This window comes from Megachile rotundata, chromosome 15 (genome assembly GCF_050947335.1).
Source record: "Megachile rotundata isolate GNS110a chromosome 15, iyMegRotu1, whole genome shotgun sequence".
NCBI lineage: Eukaryota > Metazoa > Arthropoda > Insecta > Hymenoptera > Megachilidae > Megachile > Megachile rotundata.
This window is the reverse complement of record NC_134997.1, coordinates 14,334,707-14,348,615: the sequence shown is the minus strand read 5'-3', so window position 1 is coordinate 14,348,615 and position 13,909 is coordinate 14,334,707. Positions and strand designations below refer to the sequence as shown.

General features: G+C 47.0%; 1 protein-coding gene across 3 annotated transcripts in view; it reads left to right on the top strand.

The window, feature by feature from the left end:
• Positions 1 to 13,909, top strand: part of bi (T-box transcription factor bifid) — an 81,973-nt gene that overhangs the window by 31,230 nt on the left and 36,834 nt on the right. For 2 of the 3 annotated variants that reach the window (XM_076540708.1, XM_076540707.1), the window contains exons 3-4: positions 2,375 to 2,488; positions 4,224 to 4,386. In XM_076540708.1, coding sequence (XP_076396823.1) covers positions 2,375 to 2,488; positions 4,224 to 4,386 — 277 coding nt within the window. The remainder of the gene's footprint in view (positions 1 to 2,374; positions 2,489 to 4,223; positions 4,387 to 13,909) is intronic. The other variant, XM_076540709.1, reaches the window with a different exon arrangement.

Genomic DNA, 13,909 nt, shown 5'->3' with positions numbered 1-13,909 from the left:
AAATTTCGTGTTTTCGTAGCTTCGAACGTTGATTCTTCGATGCGAGTTAGCTGTCGGTATCGCAGAATCCTCCCGCGGGATATTTTGGCTCGCATCGCAGGATAATCCGGCTTAAGTATCCTTTAACGTGCTCGACGTGAATGAGGATCGATTTTCCCTTCGTCACGAAATTCAGGACAGTAGACAGATGCTACCAGAAATCCCCGGGCAACCTTTAAAATCGACCAATATTTTCATCCGCCGAATTAGGGATTCGAAGGAGACATCCTGGATTTTCCTTGGAAATCGAGATACGTATAATGACTTCGATTCGAGCGCGTTGTTAGCAAGGAAATTGTTGCGAAAGGTAGTTGAGCGAAAATTTGTCTGCTGTCAAAGGACGGAAAGTCTCGATTTGTTCCCACGGTAGAACCTCCGGTTAGATACTCTAATTGATTATCGGGTTAGGTTCGAAACAATGGATCGCACGGTAGATATCCGCGACCCGTGCTTCTTGATGTCCGCGAGAAGACATCCACGAGGAGACTTCTATTTATCGGTAAACTCGATTCCGCCAGCACACACGGCGTATTGTTCGTTCTTTAGGGGGCAACCTCCAAAGGTGCTTTCTCAGACACTACTCGTTTATGGCGGCTAATTACGGTAATTGGTCCCGCCGTTATAACGGCGACATTTAAGGACACTCACGCCGTTAGCATACAAAAGTACAATAATTTGAAGGAAAGAAAAGAGGGGAAGGCACCACCGGCGATTTCTCTTAAGGTAACCGCAGCCTTCCATTATATGGCGAGAACGTTTCTGGCGAACGCTGCTTTTTGCGATCTTTTCGAGCTAGCGATTCGAATCGTGATTCCGAACTGTCGGCAGAAATATTCGTCTCGTCGTTCTACGACAGCATCCTTGTATCTATATTTCTTTTTGTTCGAATCGCTGAAATTTTGTGGTACGTCGAGCCTCTGGAACATGGAGGACAATTATGGCAAACCGAAAAAATAAGAGATAAAGTTTTCGAGTGTAATAAGCTATCTTCCGACTGCGAATATTAAAACCCTCGGTTCGTTAAAGTTGATAATAAACGAAGGTTTTATCGAATCCTTTGCACGGGAAATTGAGCGGCGTCGCAGCTGGAAAAACTCTCGAGAAAATTGTCAACCTTTGAATATACGTTTCAAAGCGGCGTAGAGGTCTGATGGCTCTTCTCGCTTTGAAGAGAATTTTCGAGAACGAAGAACGTTTCCGTTTGCGATGATCGTTAGGAAAATTGAGTCGGGTAAAAGAGGAAATATCCTGTGGGTCGCGATTAGAATAACGAGTACGAATATCGGTATCAGAGTAATTGAACTGGTCCGACCAAGGGGCGTACTTTTTCAATTTTGTTAATCATGTTATGTCTACTGGACGAATCACGAATTTCGTTCACGAATCGAAGTCAACAGTGCTTATCGGAGCTAGTTTTTTTTGCCCGAGTCCAACACGATAGTACCTCGTTTTTGCGACCTCGTTGCGCCACACCGTCGTGCGTTTATCAAAGTGTCTTTTCAGTACCCTAGATACAGCCTTTTCTTTCGTTCTTTCTTTTCGTATCGTTCGTCTCCATCATGGAAACTTTGATACCGTTCGCTAACTGGATAAAGTAGAAACAAACTCTGACGTTAAATAAGGAATAGAGGCATTTAATGCGCCGAAAATGAAGTATAAAACGTTCATGGACGTTCCGATTGTTCGCGACGACTCGTTTCTGGCAAGAAGTTTCGTAGCATCGGCGGGGGAACGATTTCAATTCCACGTGGCCGAGGTACTCGCGGTATTTTCACGAAGCCACGACATTCCTGTCGCTGTCTGTGTCTAAACAGAGGCCGAGAAAAAGTGTAAAACACGTAGAAGCCACGAAATGCCTGAGCAAAGGCATCTTCCCTGGTTGGCCCGGCACGGCAGAAGGCACCCTTTCTTTCTGGGGTATTATCGTTCCACGACGTGCACCCGAGTGCCTGTGTAACCCGGTTGCCGCGTGCTGACGTCTCTCCAACAGGAACCGCTTTTTATCCGCGGAGAACGCGGCTTCCCGTTCTCTGACAGCGTCCACGATTGACTCGTGCACGTTTCTATTCTGATCTTCCAGGATTCCATGGAGTGTCGTCGAGACTTTGTGAAACTGGAAGTGAAACTGAACTCTTGCCTCGAGATTTATTCCTTCGATGGATCGATCGCGATTTTAGCTTGATTTCTCTTCCGGAACTTTTTTCTCGATCCCTCAAATTCAATCGTTGATAATGATTACATGGCGGTGACGAACGCGTTTACGTACACCCACGTTTGCTAATCGTTATAATTGTCACTATCTAATGGACGTGTGCGCGTTGATCGGTGGTTTCAGGCAGATGTTCCCTCAGATGAAGTTCCGAGTTTCCGGTTTAGACGCAAAGGCCAAGTACATCCTCTTGTTGGACATCGTTGCCGCGGACGACTACAGATACAAGTTCCACAATAGGTAAGTTTCTATAATCGCGTTTCCTCTACCAAAAATTATCACGAACATACTATGTTGACGCAATTAGCACGTTCACGGAAAAGTACACCTCGTTTCCATCCTTATTTTCTTATGCAATTAACGAATGCACCTGCTCATTGTAGTCCATTACATAACCCTTTTTCGTATACAAGGTGTTTATTAAGCGAAATATTTCGAGTACACGCGATGTACAAATTTTCCTTAATTTTATAAGTCATGTACTCCCTCGCAGGAATAATTGCAATTTCGACTAAGGTGCTGTAGCAAAATATCGAGAACGTCGAAGTAATCTTCGTAACGTTTGCGTTAGAGAAAATGTAATTTTCAGCAAGTTCGAGTAAATTTAATCAGTGGTAGATGCGAAGTTCGAGAAACGCGTTAACGATCGGAATAGTTCCTCGAATCGCTCGCACGAACCATCAAGCTGTTGCATCGAAGCTTTCGTGACGACGACCGCGAACGCGGAAATTAATGCAATTACCTGATTACTCGATACTTTCGTACGTCGCCGCGAGTTCTTGGCACTTCCTGCACACCGAAGGACTTCTTTTTTTCATTTCTTTCTTCGTTGAATACTCGATTCGTGGCTTCGCGGTTATAACCAAATCATTTATCTTCCTTATTAGCGTAATTTTTATTGTTCGATTCATCGTTTAATGGATCAAGTAAATCATTTTTCAAACTAAACCGGCAAGAAAAAGAAAGGAGGATGCAGACACCATTCTTGAAGAAGCAATCATTCGAATTACGTTGTATTCCGCGATTCTTTCCTAATTTCTTTTATGCGATTGAACGGTTCGCGAGTACCATCGGATTAACCAACGACCATAATTTACCGTGCACGCAGGTTTCAGCCGGTGATTAGCCAAAGTCGTTAAGTTTTCCGAGAAAATCTCATGGTTTCTCCCGGGAATTCTCACGAACGCGTTTAGTGTTTTTCGACGTATGCGAGGGTGCTAAACGGTGGGTAATCGGTCTGTCGAGAAAGCAGCCGGGAAATTCGTCGGTCGACTTGGCGGACAAAAGCGATGGAATTTGAGAAAACGTGTCAGCGATAGCTGCGAATCCGTTCGCGGATTCCCACGTGAATGAATGAAACGGGATCCTGTTCCGCGCGATTCAGTTTCTGTCCGCTTTTTGTCGCCGCGAAATTGCTCGCAAACTCGCGTTTCCTGCGTTTCAGACGATTGTGCCTGAATACCATTAAGATCGCGCGCATTAGAATAGGAATTGGTTCGATGTAATTTTGAAAATCTAAGGCACCGTCGCGAAAAGATAACGTGAAAATTTCCCGCGACACACCGAAGACGCACCGTGTCACGGCCAATCGAAACGTAGACCACAATGAACGATTACATCACGCGGACGACCGCAGCCACTTTGGAACTCGTCGAACGAGTTCTTCTTCTTTGCCTCGTTTGACCCACCTGCGATGATCGAACTACGAACGGTTCGACACGCCTCCCTTAAAGGACAACAATCGCGATAGTCGGTGCTTAGAGGAATCACGGATTAACGAGAAAGCTCGTATCGGTTTTGATCGAAGATCGTTATTCGATAAACTCGAGAGAACAAGGCACACGTTTAATTAATAGGAGTTTTCTATTTTTGGCACACGAAACGATTCGGTAAAGATCGTAAATCTTTCGATTCTGGTTAGGATAATTAGACGGTGGACGACGTTTTAATTCTCGCTTACGTGTTTGTCGAGCAGCAGGTGGATGGTAGCGGGGAAGGCCGACCCGGAAATGCCGAAGAGGATGTACATCCATCCGGATTCACCTAGTAGCGGTGAGCAATGGATGCAGAAGGTCGTGAGCTTCCACAAGCTCAAGCTGACTAACAACATCAGCGACAAGCACGGCTTTGTAAGTACTGTACGTAACGCCAACCAAACAATTACTTACTTACTAGCCTCTAAGTTGGAGCTCCGAGTCTCGCAATTAATCGCTAACTTTGCTCGGCTAACGACCTAACGATCGGCCGATTAAAAGCTCGTTAGGCCTCTTGCGCGAGGCTCTTTTCGTCCGCCACGATGACGAGTTAGAATCGACGATTTTTTAACAACTTCGCGACACTTTTTAATCGTTTCGCCGATATAAATGAACGTTCCAATGATCCGTTTCGTAAGAGTAATCGAACGTATTTGGTAGAAACGTTATCTCTCGACACTTGGACAAGATTTTTCTTAACGCAAGAATTTGTACGAGTCGGAATTGGTCGATTATATCGTAGACGTCGGATGCGATCGACGAGCTCGATGACGGTATTCGAGCCGTTAAGTTATCGCTATGGATTTCGGCGTCAAGTAGCTATATACGGTTCCTCCCGCATATTGGTCCCTTTCGCCACTCTATTAGCCCTTCGTCTCACGTTTTCTGTGAGAAGAAGAAGAAGAAAAGTGGGGCCTGCGGAAGCCAGCGTCGAGCAAAGAAGCCTGGTTCTTTCAGCGGTTCTCTCTCTCACCCTCCATCCACCTCTACCGTTCTCCTTTTTTGCGAATCCTTTTTGCGGCAGTCCGTGTCGGCGTCCTTTGAAGGATCCTGCATCGCTGGCTCGTGAAATCTAGTCCTCCTCCGAAGCAGCCGGGCCCCGAACGATGTCAATGGCTGGCACAGCCCGACCTTTGTTACCGGCAGCCTTTTTTCTTTCTTCTTGGCCCTGGTCTCTTCATCCTCTCTCTGTTTCTCTTTCTTCGTGTTCTTGTTGCGGGCCGCGTGTGCGTCGCGCGGTACGCCACCGTCTCTTTTCATCGGTCGCCTGGGTCCGGATGGGGTTGAAGGGGACGAAAGGTGACGCGACCACGACGTTAGCCACGGTTCACCTGCGTCTTCTGCCCCTCGACGGAGCCAGCTTGTGCACGAGCCCAGAAAATACCCCTTCCGAGGATCCGTTCGTTCACTATGGATATCATCTTCGAGAGGGTTACGAGTATACGGTCCGGGGCCAATTCAACCCTTTCCGGATTTATGGAACATTCGTTCGCGATAGGGGTTTTTAAGGGGGCGCTTTGGTGCAGAGCATGTGGAGCGGAAAAGCAGCGAGAGACGGATTTCATCCGCTTCGTCGGCGAGCCGCTCTTCCTTTCTCTCCACTGGATTTGCTATATCTACTGGATAGCTTTCGCGATGTCTGCTTAGAGACGTTCTCTACGATTTTCTGACTTTTCGGCAGTTTACTCGAAACAGTTGCGTACCGTCAGCTCGAATCAACAATTAGCCGCTTATTTCTTATTCGCGTTCGGAAAGTCGCGTTCAAAATTCGAGCCTACATTTTCGAAAGCACATCACCGAAAAGTTCTCTGTATCCCGAAGACTCGCTCTTACGAAAAGGAAGAGAAAAAAGAACGGTAACGTGTCCAGCAGTTTGCCAGGAAGCCTGGTCCGTAGGACAAAAGAGCTCCACAGAAACTGGGTCAAACTTCATCGCGTTTACCATGCTGAATTGACCAAATCCGGAATCCATTAGCCCCGGAGCCACCCTCCGAGATTTTGTCTCGCATCCAGATTCCCACGCGTACCGTTCAGCCAAAGGTAAATTCGGTAAAACCCTGCTTTAAACGGGAGCAACAGGATCCACCGGGTTCTACCGTTTTCCCGGTGTTTGCTGACCTCGTAGTCCTTTAGCCGTTAGCCGGTGTTTGCTCGCGCGCCAGAGGGTTCCAGACACTCGAGCAGAAGCCATCTCGAAGGACTCGAGTCGTCGAGTGTCTCATTTTTGTTTGCCGCCACGAGATTTTCCCGACAAAGGGCCAGCCCCGACGGATTAGAGATCTATCCGCTCTCCTCCTCCCGAGCGGATTCCGAGTGCTGTTTGCGCTAATTTTCCTGCTTTCCGTCGACCCACCTTCCTTTCTCGTCGCTCGAGACTACGGTCAAAATTACGGGGAAACACCGAGTTTCGATTGTTCGACCGATTCTGACCGCGGTCGCTTGTTTTCTTTAGGACCTTTCTCCACTTGACTTTGGGATTCAATTTGTTTCTACTTAAGGCACCGAGTGGCCCACTGACTACGACAGCGATCGCGACTCTTAACCCTAGCCTAAGTCCAACCTTAATCTATTCTGGAGCTAATCCTAAAGTAACTTCGAGCCAAATCCAAAAGTAAATTCGACCGATTTCGACTTAACGTCCGAGCAACCTCCATCTAATCCCGATCTAACGCCGACGTAACTGGACTTAATTTCGTGCTTACCGGTAAATAATGAGCTCGTTAGCCAAGCGCGCTTAGAAACTTTCAAGAGGAATTTTTTTCCATCTTTACTCGAGTCTGAAACTGAATTTCCACGAAGAAGAGAAGCAGCGATATATACGTCGCCGATATACCTTGACTTCTATGCTCTTCGTAGTCGTGCTTAACGAGATTGAAGCACTTTTCCTTCGTCGACCGAAAATTATAACAAATACCACCTGAAAGTTGATTCAACCGGACAAGTAGAAGCAAAGAGATCCATCGACGCGCCAACAGAGGCGTATCGTCGTCGGTTTTTTCCCTCAATTTAGTCGTTCTTCGCGCCACTTGACCCGACTTCATCAAGAATACTTGGTCTCCGCGTTTAATCCACGGGCGAACAGGCATTCGTCCTTTCAGCGGGATCGGCCGACTCGTTGCATAAAGAAGATCCAGCGACTCCTCGTTTCGAGTGGTTCGACAAAAGTGCAGCCTTTCACAGCCACTCGACGCCTGGCGTCGATATCTCTTGGTCGTGTCGGCCATCGAATCGACCTACACCGTTTCCTCTTCGATTTCTTCGATATTTTCAGATAATTGTCGTTCGTCACCGATTAAGGGCTGCACTCTTTTCGTATCCTCGCGGTAGAACATTCACGGATGCCTGAAATACCGGCTTCTAGGTACGAACGGATTTCGTCAAAGTTGAAGCATCGTTTACAAATACGAACGAAACAATGTCTTCGATAATCGAGCAAATAATTCCGAACCATAATGTATCGACAAATTTAACTTTTACCATCCGTGTGTGTTTAATTCCCGGACATTCGAAGCCAACGGAATATCTATTCTTTCCACGAAGCAGGAAAAACAGAAAATAGAAAAATAATAGAGGTGTTCGTACCGAGAAGTGAATTTTTTCAGGTCACATCCTAGGCACCGGCAGGCTAGCTCCGAACGAAATTCTTTTTCCAATATCCCGAAAATTAAAACGGAAAACAATCAGCGCAGACGAAACGAAATGAATCGAGTCGAAACCGGATCAATCGTGCCTGGCAGCTTTAATTATCCAGTGTGTCCGGCACGCGCGCGCGTGTATACGCGGCAAATTGCACGCTGTCGCTCGCCGTTCGTGATTTGCTTCGCGTGTAACTGCGCACACGACCGTAGTTACACTACTGTACGCGTCGGTTACTCGACACGTCGCTTAGTATTCCATTACCGGAGCTTTTTGCCACGGTGCACGGTTTCCAGTTTAATTTTTCCCGTTTTCCCGCGGAAATTCGCGATGGAAATCGCTTCGAACCGGACTTGCTTGTTAGAGATTGAAAAAATTACAGGAAAATTGCATGCTTTTAAACGCTTCCACTTGAATCAGCTTGTGTTTCGTTAACGCTGTCCGATATTATTTTACATCATTCATAGATTCATAAAAATGTAAATTTAAATAGGTCCTTTCAATTTCTTTTTTTAACAACTATCGTTACCTTAACATAATTTTCTTCCAAATTTTCTTTCGCAACTCGATAACTTATTATACAACGACAATACAAGCGCACACTAGAGCAAATACAAATAACAATTAAAACAGAATGAAGCAACAATGTTCTAATAGAAACGAGCGGATCGGTTTTTTTCTAAAAACGGGTTCAGTCGCGTTGTTTCTTTTTTCGGCGCTCGTCCCACGCGTTGCGTGCACGCATCCGCACACACACGCACACACGCGCTCATTACGGAATCGCGTGCTGCGCGGCGAGGCGTCGTGCGTGTGAGCTTCGACCACGCTCGGGGGCCATTTTGCTGTTCACGTTCGAAGCAACGAACACCGATCCGATTCGTGTTCAGCGCACGAACGTGTCGTGTTCTCGCGAGCGTGTTGCACGCGCCATTGCTGTACACCCTCGCGTTTCGTTTCGTTTCCCCGGTGGTCGGGGAAATTCGGTAAATGGAGGGGTCTTCTCTCTTTCTATCGATACCACTCGTTTGGGGGTGGTTTTCAGACATCGATCGGATATCGATGAACTGTCCAATTCCGCCGACTCTGCGGTCGGTTTCGGAGGCTGAGTTTCTTCTCTCCAGTCAGAAAGGTCGTTTTCGATTCTTGGCTTACAACATTTTCTGTACAATGAACTTGGTGCAATTTTAATTTCGTTACGGTTGCAGAATAGAATTGGGAAAACTTAAGAGCCCCCTTGTATCTGTTATTCGCGTGGTTGACACTCTCTTCGAGAGTTCAGTGAACAAAAGAAAGCAGCAAATGTTATTGTAAAAGTATAACATGTATTACAGTACTGATACAATCGAGAAGTTTGATAAGCAGCAGCGCTGCAAGATCAATGAGGTTTTTGTCGGTTCCAGAAGAGGAGCAGTTGAGGGAAATTTGTAAAAAACATCATTGCCGGTGTTCAAAGTATACACTGCAACGTTGTGTGAGGTTGTGAGGCATAAAAGGGCTTGCCCTGTCGCACAGACATTACTAAATCGTTTGCCATGACCACATTCGGCACGCACTCTTGCAAATTTCCCTCGGGGATGCCTCTCTCCGTTAACGATCGCGCGCGAATTCTGCGACGGATTCTGGCTGGAAGAGGAAGGGTTCGGGGTGAAAAGAGGGTGGATTTCACGAGGGCTCGTTCACACGTTCCTTTTTGCCTCGAGCCAATTCGCATGACCGTCACTCTGCCGTCTGATTATGTCGGGATGAAAAATTTCCTTTTAAAAGCTCGCGATGTCGGTCGTTGGAGAATGTACGTACTATGTCGGTCAGGATACGATCCTTGCAAACGATCAACATGTTTTCGCTCTGCAGTAATTTTGCATTTTCACGTTCGTCGTTTAAATAACATTTTCATTGAGTTATCGTAAAGAAAACAGTTGTCTCGTCGTAGGCAGAAGCGTACTAGAAAATTCGACGATCTTCGCTACCGGTCCACAGCGTCGCATCAGCGATTTGATCAGTGTACGTTTAGTCTAGACACGAAAGAAAGAACTGTAGCTTCCACAGTCGATTAACGATAGCTCATTCGGTATCAAGACATCATCGCGGCGTGGCAGTCGATTCGGTCAGTGCCGGGCAATTTGCGTTCGTCGAGCGAGAAACGGGCGTGGAATCCGGTCTGTGGTGGTTGCTGATCGTTATAATAAATGGGATAATGACATAACGGGCACGCCACGAATCGTGAGGGGGTCCAGATCCACGTAATTATTGCGTTTGGCTGGCGTCTCGCGGTTCCCTACGTGCTCGTTTCTTCGCGGTTATTCTCGATCTCTCGAATCCATCACTCTTCTTTGCCACCGAATAATCATCGACGCTTCGACGAATCTTTTAAACCTCAAACTGGGCGCTTAGGCCGCAAATTGTACGCTTTGTTGATCGTAAACGCAAGACTGTTTAACTTTGTGGCTTTAATTTTAACGTTGCAACTATTTGAAACCCGAGTGTCCCATGCAGGACTAAAAATATAAAGGTGATTCCATTCGCGATGACCTATGATAAAACTACGATTTGAACGAATTAACACCTACGCGATAGCTTTCGAATAGCGTCAACCTCACTGTGTACACAGAACATTCTCTGATACATTAGCCGTTCGTTTCAGCTTAAAAATCACGATCCCGCCTTCTCGAATGACTTCATCGTTCCATAAAATCGTCAAGATTTATGGTTCGATCTTCGATAAATATTAACATGCTAAGTAGACAGTGGGGCAATAAATCTTTTTATCTCTGCTTTAAAATCTCGTGTACTCGACAGCACCAGGTGACAAATAGTCTCGAAGCGTTTCTTCCGAAAGCATCATCGTCGGATCACGGGGAAATCGGATGGATATAGGATGACATATCGGCCAGTGATAACGAGAGAAACCATGGACAGTGTTTGCAGAAGGGTTCTGTCGGTGCGTGTAGGTAGATTGAACCGTGTTAATTCCACGATAAAATTGCTGTGTCGACTCGTTTCATTATCTGCTGTTTAGCGCCTACTCCTCCGGCTCTAACAGCCCTCGCCGTCCATCGCGGTGACTGATTACAATCTTTATAGCGGCGCGCGTTGCACGCGTTAGGGCAACGCGGTGTCTCGCAATTATCCCCGCCGATAGTGACCAACCACGATTGCAATCGGTGTTTTCCACGCACCGCGGTTATTGCTAGCCTTAGTTAGCCTTTGTGAGCCGTCTGATGAAATTATCTTGGACGAGAGTTTATTTTTTGCTTCAGAAACTTGAAACGTTCGGTAAGTCGTTCGTTGGAAACGCGCCTCGATGAAGAGATGCAACGCGGATACGGGCCTTCTTCGTTTCTATTTATACCCGTGACGGATCAGAGTTTATGTTAATCTGTAAAGTAGATTTCATCGTTTTTTGATATCGTCGTTGCGAAATGTTCGAAACGTTTATAGCGTCCGAGCTATGAAATGACCCGCAGCGCAATTTGCGCGTTCATCAACGAGATGGTCCTTTAAATTCAAAGTTGTAGTCCAAGGGGATGAAAAAGAGCAGTCTGCTCGGGTAACCCGTTCGACTCGTTGGTAGAGGTACAATTTCTGGAAAGTATAGTCGTCGAAGCGAATTGCACGTGTCGAATGCTAATGCGTGGTGGCACCTGCGTGCCCGGCAATAAGAACCGAACAAGGCGAAAGACGGTTATTCATGAACTGCAGTCGCACGATCGACGGGCTCCGAGAGGGAGAGAAGAGGTAAAAGAGGAACGACGCTGTATATGCGGGCGCTGATTAACGACGTTGGAGACGAGGGCTGTTGCAGTCGCGGCGACACGCAGATAGTAAACTCGCCTACCTACCCGCTTGACCGTTTCATCGCGATGCTCGTACCAGCGCCACGTTAAAATAAAATTTTTGTTCGAGGGGGGCAACCTTAGACCTAAAATGTCTTTCTCCGACACATCGGAAGCTTCGATCTATCTCTTCGAGAAGAACGTATCACCGACATCGGTGCCACGTTCTGATAACGCCAGCTGACGTTCTAATTCACGATTTATAGCGGCGCGTGTCACCTGTCGCATGAAAACTTGACAAAGAGTAGCTGTTTCGACGATGATCGACCCGGGTAACAGCTGTCGCGGTTTTGCGCGGCTCTTCTTCGTGTTCCCGTTTCGTTTCGATTGTGCATCGAGTCCCGAAGAGTAGCAGCGTCGGTGTGTGACAGCTGTCAATCGACTCGTACCGCGTGGTTCGCGTTCGAGAATCGCAGACGGTAGCCATTTCGAACGTACAACCGTTGTGCACGCACCTTACGCTCGCTACGAGGTCAACCTGACGGCTCCCATTGTAATTTCATGGCGTGCGCGGTGGTCCGTCGATGGACTTTCGTGCAGTTAAGAAGTGGACAGAGAGAGAACACGGTTTCGTACGGTCGTTGGCGGTAAGCGGTTTTTTAGCTGTAATTTCAGGGAGGAAATATTGGTTTTGTGGCAGCTCGCGATCGTTATTGCTTTGCTGTATTGTGCCGGAGCGTCGTAATCGGACGCTGTGCATGTTATTTTATTCGTTTGACCGAATGTCGATGAAACGACGAAAAGACGCGGCGCAAACCCGATCGTAACGACCAATTAAATGGAATTCTAACTAGGAATAAAAATTCCCGGTCCCTCCCCGAATGGTAAACGTTGGAAGCACAAGAGGTCATTATTTACTACGATCGTGCGGCAGCGCAAACATCGTTTCCATCGTAGCCGCGAGGAAATCCAAACACCCGACCGCCCCCAGTGGCGAATCCATTAATAACCCTTGAAACCCACCCCTAACGGCACGATGGCCGATGATAAAGTCTCGAAGAAGCTGTAGATTGATTCTATGGCAACCGACGAATATCTCGCCGGATTTTCCTCGACACCGGGGTCGTTGCAACCCCCTTTGCACAGGGGATGGTAGTAGGTCGATTTAATAGAATCGAACAGCCGGTAAGGCGATCCCAGACGATCCGTCTTTCGGCCCGATCGAGAATCTGTCTGCTTGCTGGCGCGTCGCGACATTCCTCTCTCCATCGTCGATGTCGACAAACAACCCCCCTGCAACTCTCCCTCCACGGGTCTGGCGTAGGGCGAGTCGAAACCGATGGATTCTTACGACCGGATCTACTGGCGATTCGTAATGGCGAGTCAGGGAGAACGATACTGTCGCCCGTGAACTTTCCTAGTCGATGCTTTTACATGTGTACGGGGTCAGACTCCTCTCGCAAGGGGTGAGAGTCGATGGACGAATTGTACGGTTCGATCCGAGGGTTCGGAAGATAGTTTTGTAAATGATTTTAAGACGAGAATAGTTCTACTGCGATCGCACTTCCGACGGAGGGACGTGCAATGTCGAACCGCGACTTCTTCGCTCTTCTCCTAATCGAAGATTCACTGCGCACATAATTCGAGCAACAATTATTCCGTCGAACTGAATTCCTTAAACTTTCGAGTAACTCCTTTACCCCGAAAGAATTTCTCTCTGGTCGACCATTTAAAAAAAAAATTCGACAGCATTCACGAACCAGTTTCAACTGGCCGAAAACCGCCAAGAAGAATCTCTTCAAAGAAGATTCCCTTACAGCAACAAAAACAATCGCAATCCTCTATCGAACCCGATCAAAAATCGTCCAAACATCCCCTCCTTACCATCAGCTTTAAAACCACATATTCTCTCCAGTGAAACGCAGGAAAAAAAAACAGTAAAATGCTGAAGAAGAAACCAAGGAGAGGCAGCTCGAATTCGCGGCGAGGCGATTTGCAAAGCGCGTTAACAAAGAGCGTTGGAGAGGACGACAAAGCCAAAGACCGTGAACAGCCCCACCCTCTTTCGGCTCTTCCTCCCTCCATGCATCGCGTCGTGCTCGCGTGCAAACGTCCCACATACACGCGGAAAAAGGTGCATACGCGTACACGTACTGCAAGTACAGTCTGCAAATTATTTCACCGAGATTCGATTATTTCGCTCGTCCCTTTATCGGATATCGATTAAGGCTGCAAGGGAAATTCGAATATCGACATATTCCAATGTTTCGTTTCTCGAAGACAAAAGTATCGCAATTATTCCAATTCTGCTGGAATTTGGATTGAAAATTTCTACGCGAGAGAATTAAAGAATTCCTATTAGAACCTAACGAAGTTACGCGAATACGTGAAACACTCGTAATTACGGAGGTTCAGTATCAAATTCGGTAGACGCCGCATCCAGAGTGTTATGTTCCAGACTGTACATATCAGGATCGCGAGCATATGCGTGTGGTGAG